The sequence below is a fragment of the Callorhinus ursinus genome, unplaced genomic scaffold (genome assembly GCF_003265705.2).
Source record: "Callorhinus ursinus isolate GAN/ISIS: 27379988/994484 unplaced genomic scaffold, GSC_fseal_2.0 scaffold12, whole genome shotgun sequence".
NCBI lineage: Eukaryota > Metazoa > Chordata > Mammalia > Carnivora > Otariidae > Callorhinus > Callorhinus ursinus.
Window position 1 is genome coordinate 19577963 of NW_027397074.1, and position 23150 is coordinate 19601112.

At 36.3% G+C, this 23150-nt stretch overlaps 1 protein-coding gene across 10 annotated transcripts in view; it reads left to right on the forward strand.

The window, feature by feature from the left end:
* AKAP9 (A-kinase anchoring protein 9) overlaps window positions 1–23150 on the forward strand; it is a 197921-nt gene that overhangs the window by 93346 nt on the left and 81425 nt on the right. For all 10 annotated transcript variants that reach the window (XM_073898794.1, XM_073898793.1, XM_025872853.2 and 7 more), the window contains 8 exons: window positions 1289–1502; window positions 3520–3599; window positions 6307–6445; window positions 7129–7214; window positions 11761–11872; window positions 12561–12756; window positions 17016–17112; window positions 19306–19398. In XM_073898794.1, the coding sequence (XP_073754895.1) occupies window positions 1289–1502; window positions 3520–3599; window positions 6307–6445; window positions 7129–7214; window positions 11761–11872; window positions 12561–12756; window positions 17016–17112; window positions 19306–19398 (1017 nt within the window). The remainder of the gene's footprint in view (window positions 1–1288; window positions 1503–3519; window positions 3600–6306; window positions 6446–7128; window positions 7215–11760; window positions 11873–12560; window positions 12757–17015; window positions 17113–19305; window positions 19399–23150) is intronic.

The following is a 23150-nucleotide window of genomic DNA, read 5'->3' on the forward strand; positions in this document are numbered from 1 at the left end:
CAATTCACAGCGCTCACCATAGTACATACCCTCTCTAATGTCTGTCACCTAGCCACCCCATCCCTCCTACCCCCCACCACTCCAGCAACCCTCAGTTTGTTTCCTGAGATTAAGAATGCCTCATATCAGTGAGATCATATGATACATGTCTTTTCTGATTGACTTATTTCGCTCAGCATAATACCCTCCAGTTCCATCCACATTGTTGCAAATGGCAAGATTTCATTCCTTTTGATGGCTGCATAATATTCCATTGTGTGTATGTATGTGTGTGTGTGGGTGTGTATATATATACACACACACACCACATCTTTATCCATCCATTTGTCGATAAACATCTTGGCTCTTTCCATAGTTTGGCTATTATGGACATTGCTGCTATAAACATCGGGGTGCACGTACCCCTTCGGATCACTACATTTGTATCTTTGGGGTAAATACCCAGTAGTGCAATTGCTGGGTTGTAGGGTAGCTCTATTTTCAACTTTTTGAGGAACCTCCATACTGTTTTCCAGAGTGGCTACACCAGCTTGCGTTCCCACCACCAGAGTACGAGGGTTCCCCTTTCTCCGCATCCCTGCCAACATCTGTTGTTTCCTGACTTGTTAATTTTAGCCATTCTGACTGGTGTGAGGTGGTATCTCATTGAGGTTTTGATTTGGATTTCCCTGATGCCAAGTGATGTTGAGCACTTTTTCATGTGTCTGTTGGCCATTTGGATGTCTTCTTCGGAAAAATGTCTGTTCATGTCTTCTATCCATTTCTTGATTGGATTATTTGTTGTTTGGGTGTTGAGTTTGATAAGTTCTTTATAGATTTTGGATACTAGCCCTTTATCTGATATGTCATTTGCAAATATCTTCTCCCATTCTGTCGGTTGTCTTTTGGTTTTGTTGACTGTTTCTTTTGCTGTGCGAAAGCTTTAAAAAAAAATTGTAGTAAATTGGGGTATGAGTACATAAGTGTTTATTACATTCTTTGTATTTCTCTATATTTAAAATATTTTTAAATGAAAATCATAGATGAGGCCATACTAAGCTATACCGTATATCAAAATTTATCATAACGTTGAGGTAATAATATTATGCTACTTCCCTTGGAAAAGATAGGTAGATCAGTGCAGTAGAATGAAGTGAGAAAAAAATTGGACTTATCTTACAAGAAGTTTTAAACTATAATTTCATGTGTTTTCCCCTTGTAGTCAGTATATGTAAAAAATAGAAGTTAAATTATTTTAAAATTTAAATTATTTAAAAATGTTCTAATGTGTACGTACATTCACTTTAAGAATGATTTAAGGCTACAGATGGAAGCTCAGCGTATATGCCTCTCTCTGGTTTATTCAACACATGTGGATCAAGTTCGTGAATATATGGAAAGTGAAAAAGATAAAGCTCTTTGTAGTCTTAAGGAGGAGCTTATTTCTGCCCAAGAGGAAAAGATAAAGGAACTTCAGGAAATACACCAGCAAGAACTACAGAATATAAAAACACAAGAAACAGGTAAATGGTTTCTTTCTTTCTTTTTTTTTTTTTTTAAGATGTTATTTATTTATCTGAAAGAGCGTACAGAGGGAGAGGGAGAAGCAGAGAGCCCGATGCGGGTCTCAATCCCAGGACCCCAAGATCATGACCCGAGCTGAAGGCAGACGCTTAACTGACTAAGCCACCCAGGCACCCCCGGGTAAATGGTTTCTAAAAAAAATCGTTAAGTACTATGAAACAAATAAGTATCGCTTAGAGCCCACTCACCATTCCATAATTTTGTCCTTGTTTAGAACCCATAGAGGAAGAGAACTGTATACCCCAGTCCTGGATTCATTTGTTCATATAATCATTGCACATTTTTTTAAGTGCTTGAGAAATCTAAAATCACTGAATCATTTTCCCCCAGAAGTTACAATCAAGTGGGAAAGCAATATAAAAATAAATTATTTGAAAGCAATAGGACAATTTCTGTAATAGAAGAATGACTAGAAAGAATGGAAGAAGAAAGGAGAAAGGTTTCATAATTTCTGGGAGGATAAGTGGGGTGAGGCAGCAGGCAGGAGGAGGGAGGTTGGGTAGGGAAGTCTCCTGAGTCTTAAACATAGAAGTTTGAGAGATTGTATCCATTTTGGAAAATTGAGAGTTCAAGTTATGTGAGAGAGTAGTGGGGGATAAAGCTGGAAAGATTGATAGGAGTTTGATCAGAAAGGGCTTTACATATTCTGACTGAAGCCTGTATAGGCCTTATGCTATTGGTGATAAGACCTGTGGGATTTTAAGTAGTGGGAGTAACAGTAAAATTTTAAGGTAACACCGTGGGGCAAAGTGGGGGAGGTGATTAGTGATGGGAAGACCAGTTAAGGAACTTTGGCAGTAATTCTGCTAATAATAATATTTGTAACAGTTAAGTTTAAAAGGTAAAAGAGGTAGTCTGTAGTCTGCAGTTAATATGAAGAGGAAAGGGGAAAAATTGAAGGTGATCCCTAAGTTTCTAGCTTGGGTAATTGGATTGAAAATGACTATAGTCACAAAGAGGATGCAGAGCAGATCTGTGGGAAAAATAATAAATTCAGTTTGGTACATATTGAGTTAAAAATACCTATTGACTTTATTTAAAGAGTTGTCTAGAAGGTAGTTAAAAATAGAAGTCCAAAACACAACAGAGAGGTTTGGGCTCATGATAAAGATTTGAAAATCAAAAGGTCACATGAGGCCAGAGAAAAGAATGAGATGTCCTGGGAGACTGCAGTGTGAGCCAAAAGACTGAGATGGCACTGTGGCAAGCAGGAACATTTAAGGAACCTGAAATAGAAGACTAGTTGCAGATAACTTTTATAATTATTTAATCATGCAATGAACTAGACTTCCTCTGTTCAAGGCATCTCTAGGCTTTTACCCATGACAGATCTGCTTTTGAGAATGAGATGGTTATAAGTTTGTCCAATTGCTCTTTTAACTGAGTAGAATTTAAAGAATGACTTAAATCAGAATATCATACTTTTCATTAAAGCAGTTCTTTGGGTTTGAATGTAATAAGATGTTAAGTGTGTGTTGTTTTTATTGATATCCTCTTCAGATAGAATCTGTCCAGTGATTTTCAACTACAAGTTAATTGGTCTGCTAATGTTTGATGAAGTTAGTTAGTAATGACCAGCATTTTTTTAAATAAATAAAAGTATAGGAGAACAGAAAACAACAGTGTATAGCAGGTAGAAAGGGCAGATAATGATTTGTGAAATTCTTGTTTCAGTTTTTCATGGATGTATAAATAGGTTATGATGTATGATGTATTTCTTATGTTGGGTAGTAATAAAAAATTTGTAAGTCACTGCTTTATACCAGTTTGTAGGATATAAACAGAATTTTACAAATTATCTGAAACAGTTAACATTGAACAGTGGAAAATAACTTAGAAATAAAGAATTTAAAACTAATCTTATTGTAAAGGAAGCTTCCAGTTGATATAGGTTTAATATGATAATAGTACTTAAGTATGTGAATTAAATGTTTAATGCGGTATCTGTTCTATTAGGTGGTGAAGCGAAGCCTTTACAAATGCTCATTGGAAAACTACGCAAGGCAGTGTCTGAAGAATGTTCTTATTTTACACAGGTAAGATACTGGTTAAAAAGTACTTTTAGACAAGAAATGCTATACTTCAGAACTGCACTTAGAAAATATTCCTGAGTTTTTAAGTTTAAAATGAACATTTAAATGTTTCCTGATAATCTTTTGAAACAAAAGAAATTGAAGTAAATTATCTTAGCAGTAAAACAGACAAAAGGTATACCTAATACAAAAAAAAAAAAAAAAGAGTGGACCAATAGAACCCCAGACAGGTCTGTTTCCTGCCCTTGCCCACTTAGTGGTTGAGTGTGTCTGATTACTAATTTGGGGAGGTTGCACAAGACCAGTGAGATACAGTTTCACAGTTTAGATTGCCAAAAACTAAAAACCCTAATTATGCCAGGTATAATTATATTTGTGAAGATGGGGTGAAATAGAAGCTCTTATATACTGCTAGTGGGAAAGTACTACCTTGAGAAGCAGATTGGCAAGGTCTGTTTTTGAAGTTATATACATCCCATAGCCCAAGCATTTGTGCACAACCAGATCTGTTCATTGCTAAAGTGTCTTTAAGTTAAAAATGGGAAACAACTCAGATTACTCTGAATAAAGGTGATAAATAAATTGTGTTACCTCCATGCAGTGGAACTCCATTTAGCAGTGTTTGATATCTGTATTAATATCAATAAATCTCAAAAGAAAAACATACATAGCCTGTATGCTAGAATAATTACCTTTGGGTAAGGAGAAAGGTGAAGAAAATGGGTAGGCAGTACTTAAAACAGAGAGCTTCAAATCTCTATGTAATGTTCAATTTCTTTAAAAAAACACGGAGATAATATGACAAAATATTACTATTTGTTTAAGGTAGGTAATTATTTTTTTCTGCATATTTGAAATAGTTCAGAATTTAAAATACATGCTTTGGCTTGTCCCTGATCTCTCTCCCAGGCTTTTGTATTTATAAATTGAAGGGGGAAGAGGGTGGTATTAGTTGGGACAGGTAGAGCTACCTTACTGATTCTTTTTTTTTCTTTTTAAGATTTTGTTTATTTGAGAGTGAGGGAGAGACCGAGGGTGGGGGGGAGAGAGAGAGAATCTTCAGCAGACTGCACGGAGCAGGAAGCCCAACCCAGGGCCCGATATCATGACCCTGAGATCATGACCTGAGCTGAAACCAACAGTTGGACACTTAACCAGCTCAGCCACCCAGGTGCCCCTGATTCTGATTTCCCATAATATTGTTCAAAAAATGTTTTGCAAAAAACCTCAAAAAGTGAGAAATAACCACACTTAAGGTCTCTCTTCATTCAGCTACTCAGCAGTCTATACCTCCACCTCTGCCAAAGGGTTCAGGCATTGTCCTTTCATAGCTATTGTTGATAGTAAATAATGGAAAGAGGGCCCAAGTCACAGTAGTTCATTTATAAGCTGACATTATATGTTCTTTCCTTTTGTTATTGTCTTTACCTGATCTGATCACTAATCTCAAGTTGAAATACAAATCAGCTTGTTCTAATAGAGGGGTCCTCTGGGATTCTTCATGAAACCTGGTTTTGTCACTAATTGTTGATGTTGCCATGGACTAGTTACTTCATCTTTTTGAGTCTGTTTCTTCATCTGTAAATGGGTTTTCTACAAGTTCTAACATGATAAAATTTCATCTTAGGAACTGTGCTGAAAATTTAATAAATTCAATTATTCATTGACAGTATGGTTTAACTTTTAAGCAAATCTCAAGAAATAGCAATAATCAATTTGGTTTTTAAGTCTAGAAGTTGTTTCCAGTTGTATGTGGAGCAAAGGTGAGTCTTATTTTGAGGGCTTCTCAAATGATTGTGGGTCATGTATTGTTTTTAAATGATGGTAGAATTGTTTGTTGCTCAGTAGAAAAACCAAGATAATGTGTCAAATATTTTTAATGTGTATGTATAAAGCACAGAATACTTACCTTTGTGTTACAGAAAAGTATATGGATATAATCTACGTCATATAATTTCTTTTAAAGATTTATTTAAGAGAAAGCAAGTGAGTGTGTGAAGCAGGGGGAGGGGCAGAGGGAGAGGGAGAAAATCTCATGTAGACTCCCTGCTGAGCATGGAGCCCAACCTGGGGCTCCATATCATGACCCTGAGATCACATCCTGAGCCAAAATCCAGAATCAGATGTTTACCCGAGTGAGCCACCCAGGCACCTCCATATATTATAACTTCTGTAGAATTCATAGACTACTTTCTCGTCACCTTTTTTTTTTCCCCAGAGTAAGCTCTATGCCCAACATGGGGCTTGACCTCGTGACCCCGAGATCAAGAGTCACATGCTCTACCAGCTGAGCCCGCCAGGCGCCCCTATAGGGGTCATCACTTTTTAACTTCTGTCCTTGTTTTCTGGTGTTTTTTCAAGGGTAGTTAACATTACAGAGATATCGTCAATCTAGGATTGAAGCTAGAAAATGGTAGATTAGAGTACAAGCTATATTCATTATTAGAAGCAGAAAAAATAGTTTTGTGCAATTAAGATTGTCAATATTTTCCTGCTGTGAGAAGAATTTCATGTCCTATATAAAGAGAGAAAGATTTAGACTTGACTGTTTCTTTTGCAGACTGATAGGGTGCATGGAAGAGTGTTTTCTTACTGATTTTTCTCTGCCATTTTGACTGTCTTTTGCATTTAGGAAAATAATGTTTAATGATTTTCAAAGGCAGACATCAACATTTTAATTCTGTAAAATACCTAATTTTGTTGTTAATAGACGTTTTGCAATGTCCTTGGTGAACATTATACTCCTGCTTTAAAATGTGAAGTAAATGTAGAAGAGAGAGAGAGTTCTGATGTTCACACCTCTGAAAATCAAGAACTAGAATTGCAAGATTATAGATACGAAGTTCAAGGTAATAAAATCTGACCACATTATCTTCTTAAGTCATTTAATGATGAACTTTCACTTTAAATCATGATTCAGTCACTTAATATCTTTTTGGATTCATGAAATCTTATATTTAATACAGATTTTTATTTTTGTAATGCAAAAATTGTGATATAAAGAGAACCAAAGATGTCTGCAAGTTCCTTGTCTCTTTATCCTTTATTCCTCTACTCCCATGTTTTTCCTTGTTCATAATTCTTTCCTTAATTTTACACCATAGATCCAAACCTTTCAAAGTTACTGTATTTATTAAATACATTTATGTCAGTGATTTATTTTTTTAAAGAATAAGAAGACCTATATTATCTTTCTTAATAAGAATCCTATATTAGTTTATTTTTACAAATTATTATCTCAATTTTTTTAGAGGTAAAATGTTTTCTACCCCTGTCCATTTATATGAATAATGAACAAAATGTATACAAATTAATGAATACCAAAAGACATTAACATATTTTAATATGAAATCATCAAGTTATCTTTGTAGCAGGTCTTTTACATTAATGAGATTGAACTTTTTGGTAACTAAATATATGAAATTTACTTCTAGCAGGCAATTTTCTAAAGTTATGAATAGATAAATAATACTTATTGAAAGAAGCAGACTTTTACTATAAAATGAAATTATTATAATTGTTTATCATCTAGACTTGCAAGAAAATATGCAAACTCTTCTCAACAAAGTAACAGAAGAATACAACAAACTCTTGGTACTTCAAACACGATTAAGTAAGGTCTGTGAAATGGAAAATGTATTGTTTTCATTTATTGTATTATGTGCTGTTTTGTTTTTTTTTTAAAGATTTTATTTATTTGAGAGAGAGAATGAGAGACAGAGAGCATGAGAGGGAGGAGGGTGAGAAGGAGAAGCAGACTCTCTGCTGAGCAGGGAGCCCGATGCGGGACTCGATCCCGGGACTCCAGGATCATGACCTGAGCCGAAGGCAGTCGCTTAACCAACTGAGCCACCCAGGCGCCCTTATGTGCTGTTTTGTAAGCTTCACCAGGAATTCTAAAATAAGTGAACATGATAAAGATGAGGGAAAAGTGACATATTTGTAGTATCAATGAGCTAAAGGAATTTCTGCAAGTTGAATATTTATTTACCCCTTTAGAGAGTTTTGGAAATCCTGATAAAATAAACATAAAATGTCAGATTGTAAACTTGGTGAAACAGTTGTATTTAATTTTACATTTAACAGTTTTAAAGTAGTGGGTCTGTCTGTTTTAGAGAAAAATGGAATTAGTGTAGTTGTTTAGAACATAGCTAACGTGTTATATATGTCAAATTTCTTTCAAGTAGTTGTTTTAGAAATGTGTGAGTATAAAACTCAGAGTATAGATTGCATAGTATAATTTATTAACTATATCAGGAAGATTAACAGCATAATTGGCAAAGATAAATTGTAATCTTCATGTTGTAGAAAAAAAATCCAGAAGGATCTCTATGTCTGTTTATTTGCGATACTTTTGATGTCATTGTATTAAATTGGGTGGATTTAAAAGATTTAACTGATAGGGAGTGAAAGTTCTATCAGTGATGAGGGATGCTCTAGCTGAAATTCTTGTCTTTTTCTTTCTCTTCCCCTCCTTCTTTCTTACCTTCTGTTTTCCCCTATTTTTCCTTCCCCCTTTCCCTCATTCCTTTTCTCTTTCTCTTCTTGTGCAAGTAAACAAACTTTATCTTGCCTTTTCTAAAACTTATGAACCCACCCCAGTATCTTACAGATGACTTTGTAGGAGGGAGGGTTAAAGAATCCTTCTTTAACTCTACATTTCCCTACAATAATTACTTTTCTATTTCCCTTCATAGGCAAAATGTTGAACCCTATTCAGAATCATCATACCATTTCCTTACCAGTAATCTTAGCAGTTTGGATTTTTTGTTTTTCTGCTGCCCTCATCCTGCTTCCAGGGAACCTTTTTCTCTTACTCATACTTGGGTTTCTGAGGGCTGCTAAGAAAATTAGATGTGCATGTGGTTTGGTGACACTACATAATCATGGTCTGACATTAGCTGGACCCTGTGGATCACTTGACAGTTCTGGTCATTTATCCTCTCATAGTCCCTTCAATATTTCCCAACTTCACAACTTCTCCTCAAGTCATATATTCCACTTCTACTCCCCTTTTCGTCTTTCCAGTTGGCCTTATCTCTTATTTCTCTGCAAGTATCAGAGCTATCAGTTATAAATTATCTCAGCCTGCTGCCTCTAGACCTTATGTATTTCTTTAAATCTTTGAATACCCTAATTTATTTTCCTTCTGTCTGAGAAGATGTTACTCCTTTTCATAACCAAGGTTATTTTATTTCCTGTGCTTTTGTTAGTATCCCCTTCTACCTTCTGTAAGATTGATAACCTTCCCTCTCTCCTGTGATTTCAGCTCCTTTGTCTCTGTTTTTTCTGTTTCTGTCCTTTCCCCTAACACATTCCTCACATCTCTCCTATTTAGAACATAACCAGTCCTCAATCCTGCATCTTCCTTTGTGGTCTCTTTCTCCTTCATTGTCTCCTTCTTCAAAAGAAAGAATAAACTACAGCCGGAACTTCCGATCTCTTCTCTCTCTACTCCCCATTATAAGCAAGCTCTTGACTTACACTTCACTATGCTTTCTTTGGCAAAAGTCAGCGGGGATTTCTTTTTTTTTTCCCCCAAGTTTTTATTTAAATTCAAGTTCGTTAACAGCAGTGAATTCTTGTCAGATTGCCTTTCTGTTTTCTTACTTCCTTGTTTTCTTTCTTTTAAAAATACTGCTTTTCCTATGTCAGTACACAGTTGAAGCTATTAGCGTAGGAGGGCTTATAGTAAGTAATCCACAGTGACGGATTTGTGAGTGAGTGAGTGATTTGTCATTTTGCCTCTTTCCTTTTAGGACGGTGAGTGGGGAACAGTTTGCTTTGATGAGACACCCACCTCCCTTCCCCAGTGCCAGAATGTGGGAAGCTTAATCTGGAACACAAACACCCGCACTAACTTCTTTAGCTCTCCCCAGAAAAAAAAAAAAGTGAAAAAATGAATTTCACGTTTTAACCCAGTAAGGTAGCTACAACCACAGAGGTATCCCAGAGGTTGGTTGGGATCACACTCGGCACTACCATACATCACTGTCTAACCTGTTAGCTTCATCTTCTAAGCCTCCTCCTCATTTTAGCCCTACTGAAATACTTAGAGTGTCCCAAATGCACCCTGATCTTTCACACCCCTATTGCATGTTGTTTTTTCTGCTGAACACTGCACATCTACCTCCAGTCTGCTTGGTGTGTTCCTACTTGATCTACTCGTTGGTTCGAATGTTACTTCCTTTGTGTCCTCTTTACCTTTCTAGACTTCGGCATTTCTTCCTCTATTTTCTTATCATCTGTACAAGCCTTTGTTTATTGCACTTATCTTTTTCTGTTATTTTAAATATTCCATGACCCCCGTCTTTTTTCCCTGTTCCCATAGCTCCTTGTACAAATTTGCATTTATTACTTTTCTTGTTATTATATTTATTTATTTACTCTTTTCCTAGCTTTTAAGCCTTTCAGAGTGAGAGTCTTCTCTTTATTTTTATTTCCTCTTCTTAGCATGGTGCTTGGTTATGCACATGGTAAAGGCTTAATAAATGTTTGCTGAATGAATTAAGTGAAGGAATAGAAAGGTTAGGCTGGAAAGTGAAGAATTTACCTGATGGGCTTTATTTTCTTTGGGAAGTAAGAGGCAACATCCTCTCTTGAAATGTACTCAGGCAGTTAGGCATGGGGTAGAGGACTTGTTAAGAGTAATAACCAACTGAAATAGCCTTCATCAGAAATAGCTTTTATCCTGTTGCTCACCTGCTTTTTGTGGTATATTTTGTTCATCTAGTATAGCAAGTCCAGACTCCTCTTGCTTTTAAAGTGCTTTGTAGTCTAGATCTTTCTTATTTCTAGTGATCTTCCCTCATCCTTATCCAAATTAAACCCCTCTACAAGATCATTGTTTTCAGTAGTTATAGGATGGCTGTTCTTTCACAAATGCTTACTCTTTCTTCCTTAGAGGTTTTCCTAATCATTGCCCAAAACAATTGAGGCCCAAGTCAAGTTTGACTTACTCTGTAATTACACACATCAGTCTTTCTGCTATTGCCCTTAAAGTAAATTATAGTTTAGTGCTTCTTGTTTTTGTTAAGAGACGGAGAGAGGGATGATGCAGGCGGTGGGGGGGGGGGGGGCAGAGGGGGAGAGAGAGTCCCAAACAGGCTCCACATCCAGGGCGTAGCCTGACATGGGGCTGGATCTCATGATCCTGAGATCATGGCCTGAGCTGAAAGTAAGAGTCGGACACTTAACCGACTGAGCCACCCAGGTGCCCCTCTAATTGTTTAATTTTATTTCCCCCTCTAGTTGATAAATTCTGTGAGGGCAGATAAACCGTATTTTTTTTTTTTTTTTTACTGATTTTTGTCTTAGTTTCCCTTGTCACAGTGCTAGTCATGTAGTAGATGATTATTAAGTATCTGATGAATAACTAAATTAATAAACATATGCATCTGACAAATTGCTGCCTAATTTTAATAGTAAGGAAACAGCATGAGATTTATCTGTTTTCATTATTTTCCTTACTTTTGTGTAAAGAACAGCATACCAATTGTCAGTTTCCTGGAGGTACATAGGTTATAGCCAGAGATTCATAAAGTTATATTATCAAGTATTTTTTTTAAAGGAAGCTTGATTTTTTTTTGAAAGATTTTATTTATTATTTGACGGAGGGAGAGAGAAAGAGACAGCTAGAGAGGGAACACAAGCAGGGGGACTGGGAGAGGGAGAAGCAGGCTCCCAGCTAAGCAGGGAGCCCGATGCGGGGGCTCAATCCCAGGACCCTGGGATTATGACCTGAGCCAAAGGCAGACACTTAACGACTGAGCCACTCAGGCGCCACTCAGGTAGAATACTTTATAAAGTATTGGTAAACATATAATTTACTGGGTATGAGTTGAAATTCCAAAGACCAAGTCACATTATAAATATTATATGAGCTTTATACCAAAATTCTGTGCAGTTTTTGTTTTTCTATTAAAATGAATTTCTGGGTGTGACTGAACAATATACCTGCTAATATAATTGCAGTGCTGTAAAGGGAATGTGAATCACTGTCAGAAGAAAGCAAAAAATAAGTTGGAAGGGAAAATATTTGTATCAGTGTTAGAATTCTGAGTGATTTTGAATGAAAACATTTACAGTGTAAAGCTGCTTTAATACAGTTTTCAAAATGCTGGATCATATATTTATGTCACTCCTTTTCTGTTATTTTCAATAGATTCAGGGACAGCAGACAGATAATGTGAAACTTGCGTTTGTAGAAGGAAACCTACCAAAAGAGGAAACAGAGTTTTTATCAGCCTCTCAGATGATCAGTTTGCAAGACTTTGGTAAATTTTGATTATCTACCACGGTGTAGTGTTTTTATGTCAAATATTTGGTCATTTGATTTTTTTACTTTAAAATTTGAGACAACCTAGTGATCTTGGGCATTTCACTTTAATCCCTCTGGTCTCAGTTTGCTCATTCTCAAAGTAGAAGGTGTGGACTACTTCTCTCTCTGACCCCTTTTCACTTGTTCTGTGAGTCACAATTGTTTTCTGTTTAAAGACATGCTATTGGTGCATTCACTACAGACATGAAGATAGAAGAAATGATCTTGAATTGCACTATTCATTTTTTTGTTTTCATCAGTCAAAATGAGTCTAAATTGAAACTTATTACTACTAAAACATTATTTTTTCAAAAGAGAATGAATAATCTCTGCACACACAAAAGTGTGGTTTTTCAGTAGGAAATTTGTGGGGGGTTTTTTGTTGTTTTTGGGGTTTTTTTTTTTTTAAGATTTTATTTATTTATTTGACAGAGAGAGACAGTGAGAGAGGGAACAAGCAGGGGGAGTGGGAGAGGGAGAAGCAGGCTCCCTACTGAGCAGAGAACCCGATGTGGGGCTCAATTCCAGGACCCTGGGATCACGACCCGAGCTGAAGGCAGACAGTTAACGACTGAGCCACCCAGGCGCCCCTCAGTAAGAAATTTGCATTGAAATGTGTATTTTCTTTTCTTCCTATAACTTAGATGTCTGTCATAAAAGCAAGTTATCTACTCTGCAAAATTCTGAAAAAATTAAACTTGAAGGACAAGTTCAAGAATTAGAAAATCTCATATCCTCTTTGCAGCAACAATTGAAAGAAACTGAAGAAAACTATGGGGCAGAGATCCACTGTTTGCAGGAAAGGCTTCAAGCTGTCACTGTATCCACAGTTCAGCCAAGGTACCCATCCATTTACAGTTTCATTCAGCAGTATTTATAGCTTAGTAACAATCATAGCATGATTGTTTTTCAGTAGAAAATGTAACTTAAGCGAAGTTGCTTGAAAGAGACAGGATGCCACATTATCAAGAAATAAGAACAAAAGATAATTCTTTGAAATGTCTGAAGTAAATGCTGTTATAAACCAAAGACATTCTATTATAGAGATTTTACTTACACCTTTATATTATAAAGATTCTGGTTGTTGTTAATCTGTTGGATTAAATCAGAGAGTGTGCATGTATTTGTTATTTATCACATGCCTGGTCTTTACTACTTTGATGTGGGGCATACCCAAGAAATATAAGATATGATCATTCCAGTCATGGCTGGACTTTCTCCACCTAGTTGTCTAATACTCAGATTCACTGTGTCCAAAATAGAACTCTGGATCTTTTCCTGGAAATTTGCTCCTTCTCCAGCCATCTCCATCTGAGATGACTCTTCTTTCTCTCCTACTTCACTTCCAGTCTATCAAGAAATCCTGTTATCTCTGCCTTCAAAATACATCTAAACTGGACCACTTCTCACTAGCTCCCTGCCCATCATCATCTCTCACCTGGGTTACTACAACAACTGATCTCCCTGTTTCTACACTAACTCTTTCCTAAAGTCTGTTCTCAATTCATTTCCACAACTTTGCTTTTAAAATTTTTAAATTGGCTTTTAAAATTTAAGACTGATCATGTTAGTCCAGTGCTCTTCTGTCCTAACAATGCCTTACTCAGTCCTTCATGATGGTTCCTTGTTATCACTTGGACTTTATCTCCTATGACTTGCCTGTCACTATTCTCATACCACACATTCTCCTTGAGATCCTCAGAGCATCAGAATCCTCCTGCTTCAAAGACTTCTCATTATCGTTTCTTCTACCTAGAATGCTCTTTCTCCAGATATTTACATGCCCAACATGCTTTGGGTCTTTATGCAGATATCATGTTCTCATGAGGCCTATACTGATCACCCAATTTAAATTATAATTGTTCTTTAGAAGTCTGTACATTAATTTCCTGCTTCATTTTTTTTCTGTCTTAATAGTGTCTGTTTTACATATGTAAAACTATATATGTATAAAATAAAAAAACAAGACTATATATATTTGTAGGGGACTTTGTTTTGTTTGCTTTATTGTCTGCCTTTTATGAAAGACTTAAAGCTTGGTAATGGTGGGGATTTTTGTCCATCTGAGTCATTGATGTATCCCACACCTTGTAATAATTCCTTCTGCATGGTAGGTGCTTAATAAATATTTGTTAAATGAATGAGAGAACAGCTCATAACTTAGTTAGGAAGTATGCTTTAATATTTAAACTACCTCTATAAAATGTTCAGAGATTTAATCTAACTTTGGCTGGCTCTGCTGTTCTAGGATTGATATCTTCATAGACACTTATTAATGGAAACTCAAGCCAAAAAAGATTTTTTTTCTTTGAGACAAAATACTAAATGTCCACACTTCTTTGGAATTAGTTTGTTTCTCCTTCTTTTATTCAGGGTCTGTATGTAGGCTTTGGAATTATTCACCCAGCCTTGGCACAGACTTATAAAGCTTTCATCTTATTTGAGATTAGTGGCTCTTAAACTTGGCCATGCATCAGAAACACCAGAGGTTTCTGAATACTTATTAGATTACTGGATTATACATTTGGAGAGTCAGACTCAGTAGCTTTGGGATGGACCCTGGACATTTGTATTTGTAACAAGATAAATCTGTTGCGGATAGTTTATGGATTGACATTTAGAAACTACTACTTTGGGTTTTCTGAGATGAAAGAAAATAAGTAGATAGCAGGAAGTCTCTAATAATCAGCTACAATGTTTCAAGTAGCCTTCCTTTAATTAATGATGCTTTCTCTCTAAAGCATGAAGAAAAGGGCATTTTCTGGAAATGGAGACTTACTTGGCAATTATTGCATTTGCACTTTTGTCAGCTTACCACCCTCTCTCAGAGTTTCTGTAATATCAGTGGAAGTGTGTTGATAGTATTTTTCAACTAAGACCATTAGTTTGCTCCCACTCCCCAAAAAAGAGGTGTACTGACCCATGTTCACTCCTACTAATAGTGATGAGTCAAAGTTATTTCTTATAAATGTCATCACATTTTTGGATACAATTATGATACTTTTTGAATAAAGACTATGTGAATACAGAGTATTCTGTTCTTCTAAAATAGATTTGAGCTAGTTCAAAAAATAATTGAGTCATTCATTTAACATATATTTGGAGCTGGTATACTAAAAGCCTTTTAGAGGTCTATTAGAGCCTCTTGGAATGACTGTTGGCTTAAGAGTCAGATCTGCATTTGACGCCTGATTTAACCTTTTACTGGCTATATGATCTTGGGCAGATTATTTTAACATATCTAAGTAATATTAGGAGCAATAAAAGTACCATCAAGATTGTGAGGAATAAATGAAATACTGACAAATAAGCCTTGGCTAGATGTCATGGAGGAAGCTTTAGATCTATATAAAGTGGCCTTTTCCCTCAAGGGACTTCTAATCATTGAAGTAGTACTTACTACAAAATAATTTTTAAGAAGTAGTAGGTTAAGGAATATAACATAGTGATAGAACCGAAGTACTGGAATTTAAACCCATGTCTGTGTGGCATCTTTAACTGCACATTTTTGTAGTAATTGCCTATTGGAGTGGTTCGAGGGGAAATGGAAATGAAGGGATGAATATCAGATATTGGGCTAGAAGGAATGTTGAGAACAAAGTGAAGGGGAAAAACAAAGATGACCCTGTGTTGTTTGAGCTAGAGAATATGGAGAATAATGGTATGTTAATATAAATAGAGAAGTAAGGCCAGTGGGGAGAAGGACCTTAATTATAAGAGGGGAGCAGTGAGTTTGGTTTTGGCCAGATTATTTTTTGAATTTGGGATAAACACTTTCAAATTCTATAAAGCTATAGAATGGAGTCATTGTGGACTAAATACCATTTTTTATTAGAGTTTGGGTCTTAATAGCTGGATAAATAATGAGGAGGGCTTTCTGAGCTATGAAGAAAAGAATCAAAACTTGGAACCAAGGATCAGAAGAGTGTATGCAAGAAGCAGTGAGGGAACAGACAAAATTGTGAGACAGAAGAACAAAGAAAGGGCAGAGAAGAAACAAAAGGGAGATAAGTTTTTACAGTCATTTTAACATGAACCTAGAACATGAATAGGCAGTTCACAGGAGAAGAAACATACATGGGAGTAAAATTAATGTAACTTTTTGGAATATGGCATTATGTTAAAATTTTAAATATTAAGCCTAACAGTTATTTCTAAGATTTATCATCATAGAGAAAATCCACAAATGTGTGCAAGATATGTTTATGAGGATTTATCTTGTAGCATCATTTGTAATAGTGAACATTTGGAAACAACCAAATGTCTGTCAGTAGGGGGTTAATTATGCAAGTTATTACATGGGTTGATGATAACTTGTATCTGGCCAGTTTGGGACGGAGTGAAGGAAGAGACTGGAGAGAAAGGAGGAGCTGGACAAGAGCGGGTGGAACAAAGGCAGCATGGGTGCACATGAAAATAGAAGGGGGAAATTGTACTGGCCAGAAAAAATTATAATTTGCCCCTTTATTTTTCCCATGGTTGCTAAATATTAATCTTACCTTGTTTTTATGACCCAAGTTAAGCATTCTAAGAAAATTTTTTTTCACAAAATAATGCTTGTAAAACAATACAGAATAAAGACATGAATACCAAAAGACAAATGAATAGATTAAAAACAAAATCTGGAAGTGACTGTATAAATTAAGAATCTTCCTTTTCTTGCCTCTGCTCCCCAGTTCCGCTAGAGGTAATCATTGTTACTTTTGACATGTATTCATCCAGCTTTTTTCTGTGTCTGTGTATAAATAATTTTTTAATAAAAATGAGATTTTACAGACTTCTGCTCAGTAATATCATAGATAACTTTTTAAAAATGTCTGTACCTGTAAATAGCTCTACATCATATATTTGTAATGTACTTTATAAAATGGCATAAAATTCAGTGGTGATCTGTTGAAATATTTTCTCATTCAATTGTGTTACTTTAGTTTTAGATGGGAAAATTAGTCAAAAATACGATTTAAGTCACAGTACCTGTAACTCTTGATCTGTCATCTTTGTTGCCCCTGCCCTAATACACATTTTATGCATGCTGTAAATTTGGACTAACAGTAAAACTCACAACTCTAATTCCTTCACTCTCTTTTATTTATATTTAGTTTCTCCATTGATTCAATGGTAATTACTGAATCTGATGTCCGGAAAACAATATATCCTGGAAGTTGTCTAAACCAGAACATTGATGGTACAATAGAGGTATTACATCTTTAAACTGTTGTGTGCACTGATTTTATTTTTCTTACTGTCATTTTTATGTCTATAGTAATTATTCAATTAATAGCTGCTGAGAGGTAAGCATAATAAGAGGATAATAGCTTATATAAAAGACCCGGAAGAATATATAAAGAAATTTAATGTATTTTCATAGCATAGGACTAACACACAGTTGAGAGGATTTTTTTCCCCCTAAATATGTTCTAATTTAAAATGTGTCTTGTTTTGTATAACATTAGCTGTGTAACAAATTAGTTTCACTGCCCTTGCCAACAACTTTTCTTGCCACCATAGGAAGTTGAGCCAGACCACCTCTAGAATAGTATTTAGGAATCCTCAAAATTCAAGATGCTGAGGCCTCTTTTAGCACAGGCCATCTGATATATAAAAGCCCCTCATCTTTTACGGTATGGGCCAGCTGCCTAAGTCACATTCTGCCTGTCCTCAACATTGTATATACTCCCAGTTCATGGCCACTTTTCTGAAACTTAAAACTGCAAAACCCTGATCTTAATTCAGTAGATTTTTAATTCTTAACTCCTATAGAAAACAAAGATAATTGCTTTCTCTTGTTTTGGATACAGAGGAGAGATGTTGACTACGTATCTTGATTCTTCCCCACTCATCCTATATGGAGTATTCAGATAATTGGTAAACAATGAAATGCTTTGATGCTGAGAATATGTTTACATTTTTTAAAACTTTATGATTTTTTCTAGTTATAAAGATAATTTGTATTTGTAGAAAATTGGATAGTATTAATAATATTAAGAGGAAGATAAAATTTGCTTGTAATTTCATAAGCAAAGATAGCCACTGTTAACATTCTTAAAATTAGATAATTATATTTAAGAAGTGTCTTTATCACACCATAGAACTATATTAGTAATTAAAATATGTAAATATATTTCTCACTTAACATCATTAAGTTCAGTGTAGTAAGTACACTATTTAGTAGAATTATTCACTAGAATTATTCACCAGAATTATTGTTTTTTTTTAAATTTTTATTGTTATGTTAATCACCATACATTACATTAGTTTGGATGTAGTGTTCCATGATTCATTGTTTGTGCATAACACCCAGTGCTCCACGCAGAATGTGCCCTCTTTAATACCCATCACCAGGCTAACCCATCCCCCCACCCCCCTCCCCTCTAGAACCCCCAGTTTGTTTTTCAGAGTCCATCGTCTCTCATGGTTCGTCTCCCCCTCCGACTTATTCCCCTTCATTCTTCCCCTCCTGCTATCTTCTTCTTTTTCTTTTTTCTTAACATACGTTGCATTGTTTCAGAAGTACAGATCTGTGATTCAACAGTCTTGCACAATTCACAGCGCTCACCATAGCACATACCCTCCCCAATGCCTATCACCCAGCCACCCCATCCCTCCCACCCCAGAATTATTGTTTTTAATTAAGAGCAGAACCAAAACTTGTTAAAACTTCTCAGAAGTTTTCTAAGAAACATTGATCTTTTGAGGATATTTGAGGGTAGAAGTTTAAAAATAAGTGGTATATATACACAGTGGAATATTATGCAGCCATCAAAAGGAATGAGATCTTGCCATTTGCAACGACGTGGATGGAACTGGAGGGTGTTATGCTGAGTGAAATAAGTCAGTCAGAGAAAGACATGTATCATATGACCTCACTGATATGAGGAATTCTTAATCTTAGGAAACAAACTGAGTGTTGCTGAGTGGTGGGGGGTGGGAGGGATGGGGTGGCTGGGTGATAGACATTGGGTAGGGTATGTGCTATGGTGAGCGCTGTGAATTGTACAAGACTGTTGAATCACAGATCTGTACTTCTGAAACAAATAATGCAAGATATGTTAGGAAAAAAGAAAAAGAAGATAGCAGGAGGGGAAGAATGAAGGGGAGTAAGTCGGAGGGGGAGACGAACCATGAGAGATGATGGACTCTGAAAAACAGAGTTCTAGAGGGGAGGGGGGTGGGGGGATTGGTTAGCCTGGTGATGGGTATTAAGGAGGGCACGTTCTCCGTGGAGCACTGGGTGTTATGCACAAACAACGAATCATGGAACACTACTACATCAAGAACTAATGATGTAATGTATGGTGATTAACATAACAATAAAAATTTTAAAAAAATAAAAATAAGTGGTGTATAATTAGTATAAACAAGTATGTTATATTTTGCTTTTTAATTTAGTTTTCTGGTGACTTTGGAGTGAAACAGGAAACAAATATGGTTAAGTTGCTGGAAAAACAATACCAAGAACGATTAGAAGAAGAAGTAGCTAAGGTAAGTTTGTAGTTTGTCAGGTTATTATGGTTTATATTCCCTTCAAGCTTTCAAAAAACATAGATTTTACTGATAGTAGTGCGCTTTTTTTTTAAGTTTATTTTAGTAGTTTCTGTATCCAACATGGGGCTCGAACTCCTGACCCCAGGATCGAGAGTCAAATGCTCCATTGACTGAGCCACCCAGGCACCCTTGCACTTTCTTTTTTAAAAGTTTTATTACATAGCTTATCTTTAAATTGTCAGTTACTGGTATCAACCGCAATTGCCTTTAAGTGGAATGTTCTGTGAACTTTTCTTTAAGAAAAACATTTTTTTCTTGATATGGAATAGTAATTAGAAACTTTTCAGGGGCGCCCTGGGTGACTCAGTCGGTTAAGCATCTGCCTTCAGCTTAGGTCATGATCCTGGGGTCCTGGGATTGAGCCCCACATTGGGTTCCCTGCTCAGTGGGGAGTCCGCTTCTCTCTCTCCCTCTGCCCCTCCCCATGCTTTTATGCACTTGTGCGCTCTCTCCCTCTCTCTCTTTCTCGCACTCTCTATCAAATAAAATCTTTAAAAAAAAAAAAAAAACTTTTCAGAATGCCATAACAAGTCTTTATAAATTTGTTACCTTGTGAGTAGTACCTTGTAATGGAGTTTGGCCTCCCTTAAAGGTGGGGAATATGGTAGGAAATGAGATAGAAGGTGGTTAGTCTTTTATATATTCTGTTTGTCTCTTCCCAGAGAAGTTACTGTGTTGTTAACTATAGATACTCCTAGCTGCTATGCCTAGAGATATTTTTTTAAATACTCTCTTTCTCTTTCTCTCTCTCTCTCTCAAATAAATAAATAATCTTTAAAAAAAATGCATATACCTGATTAGGTTCTTATATTGGAACAGGTGAATTCTGATTTTCTCTGCTTCTTTTTTATAATATTTCAACTGTTCCAGTATAACAATCCCAGTGGGTATGTGCGCTTTAAAGGAGGAGAATTGATAAGGTATACCGGAAATACATAAGGAATTAGGTTAAAACATAAATTAGAAGAGGAAGTCAAGACCCAAGGAAATATACGAGCCGTAGAACTTAATCACTTCTGTATTTATACTGAATGTTTGGTTCCTAGAGATAAGTGAGGCACCATTGCTTATATAGCTTTCATTATCTGGTTCTTTAAAGAAATGCAGATTTTCTCTTGCACTTAGCTCTTACAAAAATTTCTCAAGTGAAATGTGATAGCAGGGCATCATAGCAATTAAGAGCATGCGGTTTGGTATAGGATATACCATGCTTTAAATTTGTGTTCTTCTGGCTTACTAGATTGATGATCTTAGGAATGTTACTTAACTTCTGAGTCAATTTTCTCTGTGTGAAAGGAGGGAAAAAATAGGAATAAGTAATTTTTATAAGGATTCAGTGAACTAATCTACATAAACCACCTAGCAGATGATAAAGATTCATAAATGAAACTTTTAAAGTAGATTACTGTGATAATGGTGATGTTATAAATATGTTTTTTTTTAAAGATTTTATTTATTCATTTGAGACAGAGAGAAAGGATGAGCAGGAGGAAAGGCAGAGGGAGAGGGAGAAGCAGACTTCCCGCTGAGCTGTGAGCCCAACGGGGGGCTCAATCTCAGGACCCAGAGATCATGACCTGAGCTGAAGGCAGATGCTTAACCATCTGAGCCACCCAGGCGCCCCATAAATATGTTTTGTAAGGCATAAGTCATCTAAGCAGATAGCAGAGCACCAAAGTGTGTTAGGTCATTGAAAACTGTTCCAAAGACATCCAAGGTACTGTGGTCCAAGAGACAACGTTTGATGGCCCAGCTTGATCCTTAGAATAATGTAGATTGTTGACATTAGCTACCAGTACTGATAGGATTATGCTCCACCCTATACTCTCAGATAGGATGTTGGAAAAAGATTGAGAACCCTTGTTTCAAAAGCATAGGGTGTATAGAAGAAGCCCAGTTAGGAGTACTGATTCCCAATATAGATCATATTAGATTCAACCTGTGATTTGTGTACTTACTGCTGAAAATAGACATTTATTTACGTTTCATTGCCAGACAGTATTCTAAGTATTAGGGTATAGCAGAGGTAAAAATGGGCAGTGTTTTTCAGACTGAGTTGTAATTCATCTTTAAGTTGTAAAATCAATTTATTGGTTTAGGTCCAGGATTTTAACATAAAAACATAATGGGAAGTTCAATTATGTAAATATACACACATATAGGGGTGCCTGGCTGGCTCAGTTGGGAAAGCAGGTGACTCTTAATCTCTGAGTTGTGAGTTCAAGCCCCATGTTGGGTGTGGAGCCTACTTAAAAATTAATAACAACAGGGGCGCCTGGGTGGCTCAGTCGTTAAGCATCTGCCTTCGGCTCAGGTCATGATCCCAGCATCCTGGGATTGAGCCCCACATCGGTTTCCCTGCTCAGCGGGAAGCCTGCTTCTCTCTCTCCTACTCCCGCTGCTTCTGTTCCCTTTCTCGCTGTGTCTTTCTCTGTCAAATAAATAAATAAAATCTTTTTAAAAAATTAATAATAATAATAAATAAACACACATGGGTACCTATGTACGCTTTGGGTCACAATATAAAATACTTTTTTATTGTTGTGTGTGTATGTGTTTACCATGGTTGCAATGAAAAAATTTGAAAAACACTAATGTAGTGACTGTAGATAGAGCAGAGGTCTGGGGGCTGAGCCTGGATAATGCCAATGTTTAGAGATCAGAGAAATGAAGAACAAAGAAGATGGAAAAAAAGCAATAAGTTAAATATGGGAAGAACAAAAGACTGCATCACAGTAGCCAAGTAATAAAAGTGTATCAAGAAGAGAATGTATTAAACTGTGTCACAGGTTTCTGATACAGTCAAGAATGATTAGAACTGCAAATTTATTATTGGATTTTACAATGTGAAATCATGGGTGACTTTCACAAGAACACATTTGATGAGGGTGATGCAAACTGATTAGATTGGATTTGAGAGAGTGAAGGGGAAGAATGAAGAGGTGAATTAGTTTTACTTGAAAGGGGAGCAGAGAAATAGAGTGGTAGCTCAGGAATAATAGAGGGAGTCAAGCAGTAGGTTTTTGTTGTTGCTGTTTTGTTTCTGTTTAAGAAGAAAAATATCATATTTCTTTGTTAATAGAGATGATTAAGGAGAGAAGGAAAACAAAATAGCTAATTCAGGAGAGAGAGAAACAGTTGTTGGAGCAGTATCCTTGAGGAGAGGAGAGGAGATGCAGCTGGGAGGGTTGCCATTAGATAGGAGCATGGCAGTTTAATCCATAATAACAAGAAGGAAGGCAGAAAATATTTGGTTCATGATTCAGGATGTTTTCAGATGTGATATTTGGAGCCTTTGGAAGTTCTCTTCTGATTGCTTCTATTTTCTCACTAAACTAAGAAGAAAGGTCAGCACCTAAGAATGAGAAAAGAAGAGAAGACATTGAAGCTTTAAGGAGAGAGGGCTGTATAGGAGAAGGAGTAAAAAATGGAAAAGACAAGGGAGATTGAGTAGATTTGCCCAGTATCCTGAAGGGCTCATGCAAGGGTAATAGTTACAAATTTAAAATAAGACCATTCAGCTTGGGGCACCTGGGTGACTCAGTCGTTAAGCGTCTGCCTTCAGCTCAGGTCATGATCCCAGGGTGCTGGGATTGAGCCCCGCATCAGGCTCCCGGCTCGGCGGGAAGCCTGCTTCTCCCTCTGCCACTCCCCCTGCTTGTGTTCCCTCTCTAGCTGTGTCTCTCTCT